General features: G+C 38.3%; 1 protein-coding gene across 1 annotated transcript in view; it reads right to left on the minus strand.

The window, feature by feature from the left end:
• Positions 1–4777: 4777 nt before the first annotated feature.
• The window catches only part of LOC110033806 (formin-like protein 20), a 60528-nt gene continuing 45940 nt past the window's right edge, over positions 4778–19365 (minus strand). The window contains 3 exon segments of the mRNA XM_020737911.1: positions 4778–5007; positions 5571–5828; positions 5980–6122. Coding sequence (XP_020593570.1) covers positions 5745–5828; positions 5980–6122 — 227 coding nt within the window. The 3' untranslated portion in view covers positions 4778–5007; positions 5571–5744.

Genomic DNA, 19365 nt, shown 5'->3' on the forward strand with positions numbered 1-19365 from the left:
CACACACAAATGCAAGCATTATTACTTTTACATTAAAAGCCAAATAAAATAAGAAATTATGGATCCAGTCCAATTAAATTAGTCGTCAACATGAACAACTAATTATAGCAATTCATATTCACTCAGGACTAGAAAGATGACAGCTAGAAGTCTCCAATGGTCGTCTTAACAGTCGATTATGAGAGGTGGATATCAAACGACTAGAGCCTAAAGAGCATTAGATGACATCAATGCTCTTTAGTTATCGAATAATGGGGAACATCGACCATCGGTTTTAGTTATCGAATAATAACAAAGAAAATACAATAACAATGCAAGTTATTTTGGCTTAGTGGTTGAGAGTAGGAGTGTAGACGAGTTGAGTTAGGCTTGAGACACTCTCAGCCTGAGCTCGAGCTTAACTCTACGAGTTTGAACTGACTTATTTAAATTGAAAGAGAGAAAAAAAATTAATTTAAGTTGGTGTTACAATGAAATGACAGTTAGAATGAGTATTTAGGAGAGAATAAGAATTACACAACATCAATTTGATATCGAAGAGTCAGATTTTGAACAATAGAAGGAATTTTCAAAAACCTAATATGTTCATTCATTACAAGGGCTTAAATAGAGTATTACAATGTTTTACAAATAAGCTCCTAAACTTCTTCAATATTTTCCTTTTACTAATAGGAGCCTAAACAAGGTCCAATTCTCAACGCACTTCCTTAAAATGAGCAAAAGATATCCACCAAACCCATCATGTCACATAACCTAGATAAATCTAAGGATCTGAGTCTTTTAGTGAGGCAGTCGACCACTTGCTCTCCAGTAGTTCGTCATTTAACTTTTCCTTGATGAAGAATATATCAATCTCCACATGTTCGGTTCTATCATGTTACATCAGGTTGTTGACAATGTTGATTATTGATTTGTTGTCACACCATAACTTCATTTGAGTTCCTTGGTCCACCTTGAGCTCAATTAATGAGGCTTTCAGCCACAACATCTCAACAAATCCTAAGGTCATGACCCTATACTCTACCTCTACTGTTGACCTTGATATTGCTGACGGTTTCTTATTCTTCCAAGTGACCAAGTTGCCCCCTACAAACATGCAATATCCTAAGGTGGATCTTCTGTCATTTGCACAACTCGCTCAATCAACATCACAAAAGCACTCAATGTCTACACGTCCATTCTTCCTGAAGATCACCCCTTTCCTGGTACACTCTTCAGGTACCTCAAAATCTAATAAACTGCATCCATATGACCCTTCCTTGGATCATGCATGTAGCGGCTCACCACGCTCACGACAAACGAGATGTCGGATCAAGTGTGACACAGATGGATCAGACGACCTACCGTCTCTAGTACTTCTCACGATCAAGTGATTCTCCCGCCTCCGCACTCAGCGTGACCTTCTAGTCAATTGGAGAGGTTGCAGGTTTGCACCATAGCATGCCTATTTTTGTGAGGAGATATAATATATACTTTCTCTGGGACAAAATCATCATGTTTGGTTGACGGGTCACTTCAATACCAATAAAATATCTAAGTTATCCAAGATCCTTTACCTCAAATTCATTGCCCACTCTTTTAGTTGGACAATTTCTGTTTCATCATCACCGGTGACAATGACGTTATCAAAATCTACATCAAAGATAGCAGTGTGACATTTATGTTGTCGAAAGAACACCGTATGATCAACATTGATCTGGTGATATCATATGCCCACTATAGTCTTTTTAAACTTATCAAACCAAGCTCAAGGAGACCGCTTCAAGTCATGCTATGACTTGTTGAGCCTACACACTTTGCCCATTGTCTGGATTGTACTGAATCTTAGTTGTATCTTCATATATACCTCCTCCAATAACTCACCATGAAGAAATGCATTCTTCACATTAAGTTGGCGTAACCTCCACCCACTAGTTACTGCTAGAGAAATCACCATTGCTACATTCGTTTGGTAACTTACTTTTGTACTTATCGATTACCTTTGCTACATCCCTTGACCCATCTTCTTGGGCCTTTGGTTCTTCATTATAAAGAATAGTTAAGTAGCTTCCCTCCTCTCGTCTGTTGCCCTTCATGAATTGGATGACTGATAATAGCTTAGTTTTTTGCTTGCTAGTCCTTATTGTTGGTACTAAGCAAGCTTGATTGGTTTTCATAATACACATGTTATTGGCGAAGGTTATTAGGAATGCTTTGGCTTGATCCAAGAAGTCATGCCCTATAACATCTTTAAAATCATCCATTAGATTGGCCTTACCTCTGAATTGACAACCTTAATGGAGTGTCCTTCCGTTATTTGCAGACCCAACCTGTTTACTTCATTGGAGAAGATGAAGTTGTGAGAAGCACTTGTGTCCACCATGGTTCTAGTGGTCTTCTCACCTATTACCATCTCCATAAAGAGTAACCTATTTGATTAGGGTTTTGTTGAAGTTTGCATCCCATTCATCAATTGCATAAACCCTACTTGTGCCACCATATTATTTCCTCTTGCTTCTTCACGATGACTCACTAATAGAGCGTTCAAGGCTTTTTTGAGGACAATCCCTTGCCCAATAGGGTCCTCTACAAAGGAAGCAGTTGCTATGTGGTTTAGCTTTGTTGTTATTAAGCTTCCCTTTGTCTTTATCTTTGGAAGATGTCGAGTCCTGACGAGCTTCTTCCTTTGTTGGTCTTTGTCTCCCCCATTTCTATCATAGGTGCTATTCTTATCTTTGAGCTTTGTGAACTTTTTTTAGTAGTCAATTAAGCCTTCAGTGAAATCAATGGCAACAACAAGATCTTGCACTCTGCAATTTCTAAGCTCTGTCTTCGCCCACTGTTGGAGTCCATCCATGAAGTTGAAGAGAACGCCCTTGTCAAACATGTCGGGTACTCTAAGAATAAGACAACTCCTTAATATATTCCTGCATCGATCCCTCTTGTTCGAGCTTTCACAATCGAGCTCTAGCCTCATCCTCCACATTCTCAGGATAAAATTCTCTTAAGCTCTTTCTTGAAATCATTGAAGGTGGATATGGTACACATACCTTTTCTCTATATCTCCTAGCCTTCTCTTCCACCACAACAAAGATACATCTGTGAGATAAAGAGTTGCAAATTGAATTCTTGCATGTTCATCTGCAATCCTCGTGACTCCAAAATATTGCTCAAGTCCCCATAAGAAGTTGTCTATTTCTTTTGTGTTGTGAATTCCTCCAAAACTCTTAGGATTTGACACTTCAATGTGTTTGACTTCAAAAGTATGGTGATTAGTGGATAATGTTAGTGCTCTATTGCATAGAAATGTCTCCACGCATATCCTCCAAGATGGCACGTATGTTTCCCATCTCTTCCTCATGAGATCGGAGCTCCCCCATCAAGTTCTCTCGCATCTTCTTCATTTATTTTTTTAAGGATTCCTCAAGTTGAAGCATCATACCTCTGATCGTAAAATGGATGGTGATGTCATTCTCTTCAAGCCCATACACTTTTTGGCCAAGATCGTCTATCTGAGCCTCCATGCCCTTCATCGTCACCTCCATCCAAGCAAGGCGCAAATTAAAACCATGCATGAAATCCTTAGACCTCTCATTTGGTTTAGATGCAGCCAGATCTCGTTGTTCCTGACGACCTTGCTCTTGTTAAGATGATTCCACAACAACGACTTTTGGCTCCATGATGTGCTCTTTGACACTCTTTGTCATACCTTCAAACCATGGCATCGATACAAACTATCACTGAACATTATCTATTCCCCTCCAAACACTCCTAACCGCCTGTATTCTTATTCTTTTGCTATTCCCCAATCATCTTCCCGATAAATCTGCTTCCCAAACACTTTTTGGGAGCCTTAGAGAGGTGTCAGACGTTCTTTCGAAAGAAGCTTAAGTGCATAACAAACACTATTACACATTCCCTATCTTACTCCATCGGTGATGATTCCAACATTGTGCTCCTATAGAATCCATGGATCTGTGGTAAAAGCTTTTGGGAGATTATTGACATCAACACCTTCCAATTCCAACAGAATGCTCATCTCAACCATATCATAGACTCATCTCAATGGAACCATCAACAATATTGAGGCTATTCAAATTCACCATTCAGCTGGCAGACTCCTTCGGAAAGGAATTGAGGACCCCCTTTATTATGAGATGCATAGCTAACTGAGCAAATTTAATTTGCATAAAAACTACACCCTTAGATACTCTATATTCTCCTGGATGGCTGTTCATAAATATATATAAACTGTGGATTCCCTAAGGGCTAGAAAAATTCATTGCATCCCACAATGCTTTCTTTGCTACACATAGGCAGAATCCCTCAATCATATATATATATAATATATATATATATTATTGCTTCTCTAATACCTATTTTAACGGGCTGGTTCTCCTGGACAACAAAATTCTCGCATAGGCCATCTCCACAAATTTTGCAGTACATAACCTCCACTGTCATCCTTAAAATTCTCATCTATTTACATATCTCAGACCTAAACTTTCATATTTACATACATAGGTGTTTTAAATCTAGGTATGAAAGTGTGTATTTCACTTTTAAAAAATGATAATAGTGCCATTTTTGATGTGATATTAAAGGTTTGAGTGCTTTGGGTGTAAATATGAAAGTTTATGTGCCAGATATGCAAATACAATAGAATTGTGTGGTATGTATGTAGATGATCCAAAAACCAAAACAAAGAAATCTACAAGCAAACTGACAATCCAGATGAAATCTGGGTGAGTTGGAGATTTGAGAGATAAAGAAAAGACAAAAAAATTACCATATCTGATGCAATATAAATTGCATGATATCAACTTTTCGCTTCTATACAAAACTGATTTTATTAGCGGAATAAAAACATACATCACTTCAATCACTTTTGCTACGCTCGTTAATCGTAAGAAAATACAGATTAAATTAAAACAAAAATGGAAGAATGCAGGTTAGAAAACTGTACAGTAGTTACAGGACCTACGGCAGCATCTGGCCAAGAACAACAGCATGTTGTCTCAAAAAACTCTGTAAGGAGAAAAAAAAACCTTAATTAGCAACTACGTGTTAAAGTGCCTTTGTTAAGAAGTTGGGTGCTAACTCGATTCATAAGGGCCATTCAGTTTGCTAAAGAAGAAGACAGTATAACTAAAATGTGATATATTTGAAATATTTTAGAGTTGTTTAATTCTACTTAAAATAAATATAGTAGTTTATATTTTGACTTGGTTGAAGAAACATGAAATTAATGTAAAGCATGATGAGTGCCTGAGGCGGTAGCAGCCGGCGACCGTGGGAAGCGATTGGTGGCAGGCTGCAGTGGGTGGCAAAGGAGCGGCGGTGGGTCATAGGTGGCGGTTAAGAGTATTTAAAATTTGCCCAAAATTGATGAATTCGGAGTACAACGGTTTTAAACTGTGGATGAACTCCAAATTCACCAAAATTTTATATCTTAACCAAATGCCAAAGTTTTAAAAATCCCTACATTTGGTTTACTTTACACTAGAAATTCAGTTAACCAAACAAACCCAAACTCATCAGAAAGCCTAAAAAAATAAAAAAAATATGTGAATTATAAAGCAATTAAATACCACATATGATCCCCATTCTTCGATGCATTTCAAAGCAGACGGTTTCAGCTTGGTCATCATTAAATCTCCTTAAGAACTCGCGAGGCCCTCCGAGAAAGATTTCAGGAGGGGAGGGGGAATACGTTTTTGTATTTGTCAAATTATCATTATTCCAAGGTTGTAGCAGGTAAAATGTCATCTAAAATTTTTTCCTTGCTGGTTTGCATTTTTGGACCTATCCAGAGACTGTTGTAGCTGAGCACTCAGACTCATATCATGCTGCCAAATAAAAATAAAAATAAAAAATTGAAAAAAAATAATAATTACAAATTCTTCATTTCCTTTTGCAATCCTAGTTTTATATTTAATTCTCTCGTTTCAATATTTTGGCTTACTTTTAGATAGGCTTTAGGGGCAGGGGATTACTAACCACTTTATTTCTAGGATTTGGAGTTTTACACTTCTCTTCTTCAGCACCCTTCAGAACTTTCTTTTTCTCAAGGTCAGCTTGTTTGCAGTTCTCCTGGTGAGCTCGCCGGAACATTACGACGAAGTTCATAAGAGTAGAAATGACTGCATGGAGGAAAACCATTAATACCCATAAAGAGAAGAAAATAAGTAGAAAAGCAGCATAAATTTACACCAGGGATGCTCACCAAAACTAGAATAAGAGCTGAAAACAATATAATCCACTCGCATATTGATTAAGAGCATAAATTCTGAAATTTTATCATCAGAATATATTTTTATATTTTTTTAATCATTTTGTCTTTAGGATTACCTTAAAACATTTGTTGGTAATTTATTAGTATGTTTTTAACAATATCTAATTTATTTTGTAATCATAAATTAATGTATTATAAAGTATGAAAAAAAAAATCATATTGTGGAAGGGTAAAACCTATCTGCTCCAAAATTTGTCCTTTGATCAGGTGCGAGTCTAAAAAAGGACACTTCTGAGAGAGTTATCTCCCTATTCAAACTAAGATTTGCTTTTATTTTTCTAATATTTTTGTAATTCTTGTATTTTAAGAGCTATATCTTTTTATTGATATAAGAGCTATATCTTTTAGTTATTTCTAATACTAGGGACCAATTGTTAACACAAAAGTGAAACTGAGACAGCATATATTCAAGCGAATTATTAATAAGAAGAATTTTAATCAAAATAGAAAATTGAACTTCTAATTCCTGATAGAAAATATAAATGATTGATAAAACTTGAGACCAGCAGTTTTGCAAGTGAACCCAAGTAATACAAGAAGATCATCAATAGAGATTAAAAAAAAAAAAAAAAACTTAAAACCTAAAAGAACATTGACAAGACTAGCTCTCCAAATGTCACAACGAGCAAACTTAAATGAGGCTATAGAGGGACATGACATAGTGAAGAAAAAGAAAGTGATAATGTTTACAGTGTTCACGAGGATAACATTCAAATTTAGATATACTTTAATTCATGATGATGAATGAAGGATTATTGAAACAAAAAGACCAGAGATATGTGTAATGATTAATAAGAATGCAAAGAATATCATGTTCGTCAGGTATTAACGTCCTCTAACATCAAAACTCTCATGAACACCAACTATTTTCCTCATATAGAGATCCTAGAAAACAAAATGAGAAGAATAAAAAGGTCACGGAGCAACTTTGGGACTTAATTAAACAAAGAAGGAATAATAAATGGATAGAAAACTTAGGTTCACATAACACATTAGAAAGGAAGACGTCTTAGAGGAGATAGCCTTTGCTAGAGGTAAAGAACCATCATTGATGAGGCTCCTTATTGTTCTAAAGCCCTCTTTATATAGAAATTCAAGTAATCATAATATAAAACCTCAAAAACTGAATGCAGGAATCTAATGTTATTGAGAATTGGACCTAATTTAGGGTTTTATTGGTAAAAAAGAGAATATTGAAGAAGTCTAGGGGTTCATTTGTAAAACATTGTAATACCCTACTTAAACCCATGTTATGAATGTACAAAGTAGGTTTGAGCTATTCTTTCTACTTGGTATCAAAGCCCTAACCTTGCAACCATCGAAGTGTTGTCCGATCGTCGGAATCGAGCGTTCAAAGAACCGTAATTTCCTTTCCTTCCTCTTCGATCCGGCTCGCCGGTCTCCATTAGAAAGCTGATTCAAGAGAACATGCTTCCCTTCTACTTTTGTTCCGCCTTAAAAGCATCATTGCGGCCGATGGTTGTTGGTTAGATGAGTTTCGCTTCATTGGGAGTCGAGGTGGAGAAGACTGTCGCACCAAATCACGGGACAAACCAACTTTTCGGTCCATTATCGTCCTTCCTCTTCAGTCCTCGTGAAGCCGGACGAAACATTCAATGGGAATGCCGCATGAAGTTTCGCGATATAGTCGTGATTGGAGCTACCTGGGATGCTAACGACGGAACGACGACTTGAAGTTTCACATACATTTGCGATTGGAGCTACTCAGGGAGGCCATGCAGGATCACGGTGATAATGTTCCGATTAAAGCTAATTGAGAAGGCAACAATGGAATCACGACGTACAGACGCGAAGAATGTGTGATCTGATTTGTTTGATATAGGCTTTTGCGATTGAGGATGTCAGGAGATGGAGATAGTGTGGAAGGTAAAAGACTGAAGCTTCTGGAGAAAAAAAATCCCGAAGTTCTGCAGGTCTTGGTCGGGCTCATACAAGAAGCAAACATCTTGACAGGAGCCACTACCATAGCACGTGTTTCGACACAGGTGAAGCTAGATCTCCCTCCTGTGGATTTGAGTTGGTCGCATCGGGTTGAGGCAACTATAGTATGGAAAAGACTAGAGGGATATCTGATCGGGGACGAACCAAAGAGTGGCAGTGCTAAGACAGATAAGTGGAGAACCACACACGCCTTAATCTACACCTGACTACTCAACTCGATGATTTCGTCAATTGCATCCTCATTAGATGGCATTCGAAAGAGAGGGACGTTTGGGCAAGCTGAAGAAGCTTTATGCTGGGACAGGGAACCACATGAAGACGTTTCAGAGTCAGCGTGAGATAGAAGCAGTGGTACATGGTGGTAGATTGATTTAGGAATACGCCATAGATTTGGAGCGTTTGTGGACAGATTTTGATCACTTCTCACCGATGTTGAGTTGTGGCGATCTGGAGTGCAAAAAAGAGGAGATCTTTACACAGATGAGGACTATGCAATTTCTGACCCATCTAAACCCGACCTTTGATCAGGGAGATCAGTCCTCTTAGCTCAGTCAACTATCCCTTCACAAGATGAGGTCATTGCTGCAATAATACAGGAGAAGAGTCGCATGATGCTACACTCTGAGCCGAGTGAACTTCCGGGCGAGCAATCAATGTTTACTGTCTCAAGCTTAGGTATGCTAGGTGTCCATGGAGAAACTTGCATGTGCTACAACTATGGTGTTGTCAAGTATCTGAGCAAGACCTGTCCCAGGCCACCTAAGGAGAGAGAGACTGGTGGACGTGGATAGGGTGGAGGCTGCTCTAGTAGAGAAGAAACTAGAGAGAAATCTGATCGGGGACAAACCAAAGAGTGATTGTGCTAAGGGAGATAAGTGGAGAACTAAACACACCTTCATCTACACCTGTTTACTCAACTCGATGATTCAGTCAATTGTATCTACAGTAGATGACATTCAAAAGGTGAGAGACATCTGAGCAAAACTAAAGAGGATTAATGTTGAGGCGGAGAACCAAATGAGGGTGCTTCAGATGCAGCATGGGATAAACACAGTGGTACACGGTGATAGGTTTATTCAGAAATACGCCATAAATTTGGAGCGATTGTGTGCAGATCTTGATCACTTCTCATCGATATCGAACTGTGATGATTTGGTATGCAAGAAAGGGTAAATCTTTACACATATTAGAACTTTGAAGCTTTTTGTCCATCTGAAGCCGACCTTTCATCAAAGGTCTGTCCTCTAACTCAGGGGACTATCCCTTCACTGGATGAGGCCATTGCTACAATGATACAAAAGGAGAGTCATATGAAGCTACACTCTAAGTTGAGTGTCTTCCAGGTGCAGAATCAATGTTTGCTGCCTCGAGCTCAGGTATGATAAGTGTCAACGGGAAGATTTGCAAGTGCTACAATTGTGATAAAGTCGGGCATCTGAAGCAAGACCTATCCTAAGCCACTCAAGGAGAAAGAGAAGGGTGGATGTGAACAGGATGAAGGACATAGTCATAGCTGCAGCGGTCGAAAAGGTAAAAAAAGGAGCTACCGAGCAAATATGACGGTAGCAGAAGAGAGAAAGATGAGTTTTATTTTTATCAATCGGAATCATGAGCGTCTGGAGTTATTGAAGAAGAAGCAGAATGCTGCAGGAGATGAGGCTAAGGATGCTTCCAACCAGCTGTCATCAAAGGGCAACATTGTCACTTATGGCTCCTCTGATAAAGGGACTTGTGATACAAATGCTCTTGTCTCTATTTTTACCATAAGATCATCAGAATGAATAATAGAATCTAGTATATCTCGATATATGACAGGTAATGCTTGAGAGTTTTCTTTCTACACTCCTCTAGCAGAGAGCATCCAAACTGTTAATGGTTGTCAATCAACTTTTTTTTTATTTTGAAAATTAAAAAATAATTTTGAAATTTAATTTAATATAATAGGCATATAGTTTGGGTTTTGAAAGTAACATGTTTCAATTTTTGAAAAATGAGACCAAATGAATCTCATTCGTCTAATAGTTTACATAATCGTGTCCGATATCATGAACAATACACATTTCCGAAAGATGAGTGAATATCCCGACGATAGACTTAATCCTGCAAACTAAGAAATTTATGGCATCCGTTTGGTCTGCGAACATTTTTGTCTACCTAACATAAAAATTAAGTAGAGTTTATTTTGTTCCTTATAGAGACAAACCCTTATAGTTAATTATATCCCAAATGATTGGGATTGAGAAAACTCTCGATAATGATCAGAGATACTAGTCTTCAAGAATTCAAAGATTAGGTTTTCACGGTAGGACGAAAAAAAACAAGTGAAAGTAGCTCAAATAGGAACAATTATTTTCAGGAATCCAAATGAAGGAAAAGGTTTGGAGTGTCACAAATCCTGAGGAGAAACCTCAGTGACTTCCCAAACTATCCTAATGTGTGGTTGAGTTTTGAAGATAATATTATTTAGGTGTTTAATCCTACCAATTTTATTATTCGAGACTTACATTTGCATAATATCTGATTATGCAAATAGCCCGCAGAAATAAGAGGGTTTACGTCATGTCACACGACAATTTCAGAACATAAGACGAGTTAGGAATTATGTTGCACAACATGGTTGTGCAGCAGTCTAAAGGGGGTGTGAGGATTTACGTCGCGCTATGCGAGCTACCTCGAAGTCCTAAGAGTTGTTATTTAGACTAAAGAAAAAGAGAGATTGCTGAAGAAGATCATCTTGTCACTCGATCCAAGCACCTTGTCGTGCTGCTCACAAAGTAGATTCCAAGATCCTCGTCAAAGTAGCAGCCTTAAAGTCTAAGGTTCAAAAGGTTTTATCAGATATTTCAAAGTTATGTAAAGTGAATGCAGGTAAAAAAGTACTGTTAAGTAAATAAAGGAACTGCAATGCATAAAATAAAATGCGTACCTGTTGTCCCTGCTGCGTGTTTAGCTCACAAAACATAGTATAATTTGCAGAGAATTTAAATGAATTGCAGAAAAGAGAAATAAAGCAGGAATTCTAGTGTGAAAAGCAACAGAACGAGTCGTAAAAAAATACGAACAGACAAAGCAAAATCCGCGGTCACATATGGAAGACTAAGACTAGATATAAAACATCAGTAAAAGTGGGGGCTCAAAGCTATACTGTGTGCTTCCCAACCTTAGTGGCAATCTACAAAAAACAATCCTTAAACTCAATCCAAATGACAAACCATGGAACTTTGTAAGTTTTACCAAAATTATTTAATTTTTCATGCAAAAGTTACTGTTTAGATTTACATGCAGAGTTCACTTTAACAGGCAAAAGAAATTTTATTTTTTATTTTTGTAAATATTTTGTAAAATAGTATAGTCCACAGGCTAGTCACTCTAATCGAGCTAGGACTATTTGCGACTTAAGAACATAGGGGGCAACAATCTCACTAAGAGTTGATGAATAGTATCATCGACCATTATCCTCTCCCCTCATTGAAGGTTCTTAAAGTAGACGATACTATTCTATTAATCTCACTTCGTATCCCTTATTTCAGTACACATAAGCAATGTCGCAATCGCCCTCGCCACCTAAACTCTAGATTTATCCTAGTTCAATGATTCATATGTGGCATTAACAAATGTTCTCAATTGTCATGAGGATTTGAGTGTAATGTTCAAGCTCAAATCCCGATGGATTGAGTTTCACTATAGGTTAAATCATTGTGGGAATTCCATTATTGATTTAATTAATGAAGCATGAACTACATCCAATGATTCATATGTGGCATTAACAAATGTTCTCAATTGCCATGAGGATTTGAGTGTAATGTTCAAGCTCAAATCCCGATGCATTGGGTTTTACTATAGGTTAAGTCATTGTGGGAATTCTATTATTGATTTAATTAATGAAGCATGAACTACGTCTCGGTGCATCCTCATGTCTAGTGTCTTAATCAGTTTGTGAATTAGGGTCAAGTACTAAGTTTCATTGTTCATTCGAAAATTAGGGAGATGAACGCTCACATAAGGTGTGCTCTTAAAATCTAGGAATCCTCCAGTGTCTTAATCCGTTTGTGAATTAGAGTCAAGTGTCTAGTTTCATTATTCATTCGAAAATTAGATAGATGAACGCTCACATATGGTGTGCTCCAAAAATCTAGGAAGCATACATTGAAAAATTAGGTAGATAACCTCTCACCTAGGGTGTGCTCCTGAAATCTAGGAAGCCTACACTAAAAATTAGGTAGATGAACTCTCACCTAGAGTGTGCTCCTAAAATCTAGAAAAACTACACTGAAAATTAGGTAGATGAACTCTCACATCGAGTGTGCTCCTAAAATCTAAGAAGCCTACACTTTAACTTGTGCTTAAAGTAATTGCTTAAACTTGTGCTTAAAGTAATTTAAGGTGTTCTACTCTCAATTAAGTGTTTCCAACTAATCCTCAAACATTTCTATGCGTCTTCCAAATAATTAAAAATTCTCAGTTTTGACTTAACCATTAAGAAAGAGAAATTAAACAAACCAAAAGAAAGGAAAAGGTCAGGTCACTTCCAAAACTAGCAAAGCCAAGGGACAAAATAGCAAGTAAATCGGCCTAAAAGCATTTAAACTCTTTCAAAATTGTAATTAAATCGGTAATTGAGAAAAGTGCTTCAATCTACTACAAGGCAGTGTTTTGATGGGCCTAAAAGTTTTCCAACTCAGTATAAAAAAAGGAGGCCCAAAAACCAACAAATAGACCCAAAAGGTGCAGCCCAAAAGCTATGAAACGGAACCAAAAATTGCATCCCACAACAGTACTTTTAAAGCCTTAAACAACCATTTTAAAGGCCACCAAACAACACTCTTAAAATGCCCCAAACAACAATCTTAAAATTCCCCCAAAAAAAAACTCTCATGTAAGAAACAAACAACACTTTTAAAATTCCGAAAGTGCTCTCATGTAAGCATAAAACATCAATTTTAAATGTCCCAAAATCAGCTAGGAAACTCAGCCCAAAAAAGTGTGTAAGCTCTCCAAAATCAATTAACAAGCTGGCTCCAAAACAGCACGTGAATCGGTAGGCAAAACCCTCAAAATCGCAATGTGTAAACCCTCCAAACAACGGGTAAAACAGTCCCCCAAGGGAGGCATTCGGAAATAAAAGAACATAGACCTGCAAAGAAGAACTTAAGCCTTGGAATAACGGTCATCTCGAGTTTCGTAGTATTCCCGTTTGAGTGCTCGAAGCACAAAATAAGCAAATGAGTATTTAAGCTTAGCCAGTATATGGTCATTGGAACATCACAATATTTGCATTTAAGAGTTTGAAACATAAAACCAACAACGGAGCATTCAAAATCAACAAGTAAATGACCATTGGAATCTCACAATATTTGTATTTAAGTGCTTGAAACATAAAACCAATCAACGGAGCATTTAAAAACAACAAGTAAATGATCATTGGAACCTCACAATATTTGCATTTAAGTGCTTGAAACATAAAACTAGCAACGGAGCATTTAAAATCAGCAAGTAAATGGTCATTGGAACCTCACAATGTTTGCATTTAAGTGCTTGAAAAACATCAAATAAATAGTCATTAGAACCTCACAATATTTGCATTTAAGTGCTTGAAACATAAAACCGGCAACATAACATTTAAAATCAACAAGAACATATAATCAAAATAGTGTTTATAGTTTTCCAAAATCAGTAAGAATGTATGGCCAAAGCAGCATTTATAGTTCTCCAAAGATCGATGCCAAACACATGAATATACATGAATGATCGACGTTTGTTTGATGGAATGCAGTAAAAATTTGCTACTAGTTGCATATTAATATGACTAGAATTATTTTGTATCCATGTTATATTTGTTCAATCAAAGTAAATCACAAAAGCCTTCCCAAATTACAGAATTTTGAACAAAGGTTTTCTAGAATGAAGAACCATGTTATGTTTCAATATAGAAAACAGATGAAATTGTCTTACGTTGAAAAAGAAGAATTGATAGATAGGATATACACTCAATGATCAATGACAACAGATTTTTAAATGAAAATTAAAAATATAAATGAAAGGAAAAGAGAGTTTCGGAAATATACCTGCAACTGTGTGAAGAGATTTTAGCTGCAACCGAGAAAAAATAGAAGAGAGGCCAACCTCATGCGACGAAGAGGGCCAACAAAGCACTGTAGAGTCAGCGAAGCATTTTCTCGATGGTTTTGGATAGGGGAGGAGCTGAAACAGGTGAAATATGGAAGTTTCGAAGGCCTTGCACGCGGCGATTTTGTGCCCAACTAACTCTAATCGCAAGTGTGTCGCTAGGTTTCGATCGAGGGGTAAAGCCGATCAGGAAAGGAAACGAGAGTTTCGGGCGCGGGTAGGAGAGCCTACGGGAGAGGCGAAGCCGAGCGGGAGAGGCTTCGGTGCAGAGGGGAGGCGGGTGAGGAGGCGAAGTAGGCATCAGACGAAGGAGTCAAATCTCATCTTGAGAGGAAGGACTCAAAGCAGGCGTTGAATCGAGTGGTCGGCAGAAAAAAGCATCGAATCGAGCGGTCAATAGAGGGAAAAGGAGGCGAGTCGAATGGGAGAGTTGCAGTGGAGGCGAACGGGAAAGGGGAAGGTGAAGCAGGCGAGTGCGGGAGAGGAACTCGAGCGTAAGAGGGAAGCACGCGAGGGTTTCTGCTGGGAGAGGGAAAACATGTGAGAGTTTTGGCGCAGAGGGAGGAGGCGAGCAGGGCTCTTCAGTGCAGACGAAGAGACGTCGAACGGGGGTCTTCAAAGCAGATGAAAAGACAACGGAGGCTAGCGGGGGGAGCCAAATTTGTCGAGAGCGGGGGAGAGGGTCGAGTCGGAGAGCGATCGAATGAGGAGTCCCTTTTTTTTCGCAGAGGAGAGGAGACAAATTGGTAGAGGCAAAATTTCGAGGGAGTCGTTACCAGCATTGGCGAGAATTAGTAATTTCCTTAGGCAGAGGAGTTTTATATGACATATAACAGCTCCTAATTAAATTTTATTAAGGCTGGATTAAAAAAATCATTTGAAATTTGAAATCATTTAGCCTGTGTTAAGCCTGAGTCCAGCCCGAATTGCACTTGAGTTGAGCTCGAACCCGCGTCGCTAAATTAAAAAAAGGTGATTCAATTTTCGTGCTATCATCTCGTGCGCGGAACCAAAGCAATATGGGTGTCCTTTCTAGATAAAGTCGACGTTGCGGAAGCATCAGTGCGGTCTGTTTTGTCATCCGGGGTCATCCTGACAAGTTTACCAACGGTCAGGTCAATTCAAGTCAACATCGTGCGTGGTGTAGTGAGTGCATAGATTGCGGCGTTCGCGAGTGTTCGAGTCATAAATGGTTTACCTAAGGCCGTCTGATCCTGTAAGAACTCATTTTCGGGCCCTCTACATGTTAGTCCTTAGTCCTTGCAACTAAGAGTCGAGTGTTTGGGACTACTCATGCGGGGTATGCACAAAAATGAGTCAAAAAGCGGTTCAAAGTTCTATGGGAGGTGGGCTCCATTGCTAGTTCGCTAAAATGGTCATTAAGAACTCCTAAGACTAGATTTTGGGTTCTGGGAGTACGAAACTAAGACCTCACTGAAAATGAGGTCAACAATGGTAAAACACAACCTATAATTTGTAAGAGAATAGTGATGGGTACCTATTATACGACTTAATCCAATGTTTTGCATGCTCTTTCTTTCCGATGAACATTTTATCCATTAGTGTCATTATTGTCCAACTAAAATATCTTGTTACTTATGATATTTCTAAGCTGATATTCCAAGAGAAAGGGACGGATCGAACACTTGAGACTGAAACGTGACAAAGGATTTTGATACTTGGACTGGGATGGGAAAGACTCAACTTTGACATCCATGATAGAGTGTTGGAGTATTAATCGAACCGCATGTTCATACACACCGACACACGATGGAATAGCAAATAGAAAAAAATAGGCACCTTCTAGAGGTACCCAAAGCATAATAATCACAATGAATGTCCCAAAGCATTTATAGTGCAAGCAGTTTTGACAACTGCTCAATTGAACAACAGGATGCCCTCAGAGGTGTTGAATTGAAAGTCACATGGTCAGGTATTGAAAGGAGATAATAGCAGAATCCTCTCATTGAAGGTGTTTGGATGTGTATGTTTTGTAAAGGATAATAGACCGTCGATAAGAAAGCTGGATCCCAGAGTTATGAAATAGGTGTCCGTAGGTTATTCTGATACCTAGAGGGGGTATGTCTGCCAAAAGTTGTTGGTGAGCATGTATGTGTCATTTAGAGAATTTGAACAATGCTACACTAGGAGGTGACCTCACCCTTTCTTGAATTACCAGATACTATAAATATAAGACAAGGGCGGTGAGTAGCAATGGTGAGACAGTGATACATGTGGGAGCAATGCCTTATTTTGTGATGTGGGATAATCAGTTGAGGAACCGAAAAATAAGGAAAGTGAACCTAGAATAGGTGAAATTTAAGTCGAAGGTGAGCTAAGGGTGTATACACGGAGAAATAAGCAAAATGAGGGAACGATGTCTGCAGTGCCACTTGTGCCAGCTAGTCCCTTGCCTCAGCCTTCCCTGATCTCTTGAGACACCAATATTGTCCATTTTCGACTCAGAACTCCAAGGTGATATGGGCCATCCTTCTTCTCCTAACCCCCCAACTTTAAGGAATATCTCTCGCAGCAATGTGGGACATCCTCCTAATTGCTTTGGGTGCGAAAATGATATTGTTAATTTTGTTTCATATTCTAACATATCACCTTCACATGGAGCATTCATTGCATCTTTGAATGTTATACTCAAGTGTTGGCAGATTTTTAAAGAGGATCCCAAGTGGAAAACAACTATGCATGAAAAGCACTCGATAAAAACCGAACATGGGAGATAATGTCATTACCAGTGAGGAAAATGATAGTTGGGTGCAAGTGGATCTTCAAAATGAAGCAAACTCTATGAGGGAAGATGGAGCAGTTAAAAGCACGACTGGTGACAAAGAGTACCAATAGGCATATAACATTGACTATGATGAAACATTTGCACTAATAGCAAAGATGAGCACATTAAGGACACTGATTTTTCTGACAGTGAATAGTGAGTGGAGATTACACCAACTTGCTGTGAAGAATGTATTTCTTCATGGTGAGTTACTAAATGAGATATATATGAAGATACCACTAGATTTCAGTAGTCCATACAGTAAGCAAGATGTGTAGGCCCAAGAAGTTACTGCATGGTTTGAAGTAGTTTCCTCGAGCTTAGTTTGACAAATTTAGAACTAAAATACCATTGTGAGCATGGGATATTAACAGATCAATACAGACAACATTATATTCATTCAACAACAGTAATGTCACACCACTAGTTGTATATGTTGATAACACCATTGTCACCGATGATGATGAGGCATAGATTACCCAATTAAAGATATGATTAGGCAATGAATTTGAAGTGAAGGACCTTTGACAGCTCAAATACTTTCTAGAATTGAAGTGGCCCATGAACTTAAGGGGATAGTCTTGTCCTAAAGAAAGTATGTACTAGATTTGTTGATGGAAACATACATGGTGGCGTGCAAACTGTAGTCTCTCCAATTGACCAAAAGACCAAGCTGAGTGCAGAGGCAGGAGAACCGGTTGATCGTGCGATGAACCAAAGATTGGTGGGCCGTCTGATCTATCTGTGTCACACTTGACCTGAAATCTCTTTTGCAGTGAGTGTGGTGTGTTGCTATATGCATGATCCAACAAAGAGTCATATAGATGCACTATATCAGATTCTAGGTACCTTAAGAGTGCAACAGGGAAGGGGTTGAAATTAATAAAGAATGAACATGTAGACATAGAGGGCTTTTATGATACTGACTGGGTGGGTTGTGCAAATAACAGAAGGCCGCCTCAGGATACCGCATGTTTGTAGGAGCAACTTGGTCTCTTGGAAGAGCAAGAAACAGTCTGTAGCAGCGAGGGCAACAACAAAGGCAGAGTACAGGACCATGGTCTTAAGAGTTGCTGAGATGATGTGGCTGAGAGCTTGTTGGTCGAGCTCGATGTGGACCAAAAAAACTCAAATGAAGTTGTGGTGTGACAAAAAAGTCAACAATTAGCATTGCCAACAACCCAGTGCAACATGATAGAACCAAACATATGGAGATTGATAGATTCATCAAGGAAAAGCTAAATAATGAGCTATTAGAACTAAGTTATGTAGTCACTAGAGAATAAGTGGCTGACTGCCTCACTAAATGTCTCAATTCATTAGATTTTTCTAAATTATATGACAAGATGGGCTTAGTGGATATCTTTTGCCCATTTTGACGGGAAGGGTTGAGAATTGGACCTAATTTAGGGCCCTATTAATAAAAAGAGGATGACGCGGGGCAAGGACTCGAGTGAGGCACGGGACAAGGGCGGGACATGGAGGCGAGCGGGTTGCAGGAGACGAAGTCTCCCGCGCGAGTGAGGTACAGAATAATAACATCAAAATCCCACCTCAATAACACCATAATCCTACCTCAATAACATCAAAATCCCACCTCAATAAAACTGAAACATTACTCCTCCAATTACGCTTAAATAACACCACAAGAACATCATAGTAACACGATTCAACTGCATCAGATTCCCCTCAATATAACCAAAATATTGCAGCTCCAATAACATCAGAATAACACGAAAAAACAATAGAATAAAACGAGAATAACATCTAAAGAATATCACAATAACACATGAATAACACAAAAATAGCATCACAATACTATAATTCCAAGCACTAACACCAAATTCTCACCCTAATAAAACCAAAATATTACAGCTTCAATAACACCAGAAAAAAACAAAAATAACACCTAAATAACACAACAATAATACCACCAAAACACCAAAATAACACCACAATATAACCGCAATCTCTTCTCAATAACACCGCCACATTATTGTGGTGTATTTTTGGTGCAATTTTTTTATTATTTTAGTTTTATTTCGGTGTTATTGTGGGTTTAATTTTTGTATCGGTATGGTGTTATTCTCAAACAAATGTGGGGTTGTTGTCAAACAAATGAAGTGTTACAGCAAATCATATGAGCAATACAGAAAAATACTATATGAAGCAATATTTTTCTCGATTACGCTAAACTTTAGAATGCAAGTACAACCAC

This window comes from Phalaenopsis equestris, unplaced genomic scaffold (assembly GCF_001263595.1).
Source record: "Phalaenopsis equestris unplaced genomic scaffold, ASM126359v1 Scaffold001303, whole genome shotgun sequence".
Taxonomy (NCBI): Eukaryota; Viridiplantae; Streptophyta; class Magnoliopsida; order Asparagales; family Orchidaceae; genus Phalaenopsis; species Phalaenopsis equestris.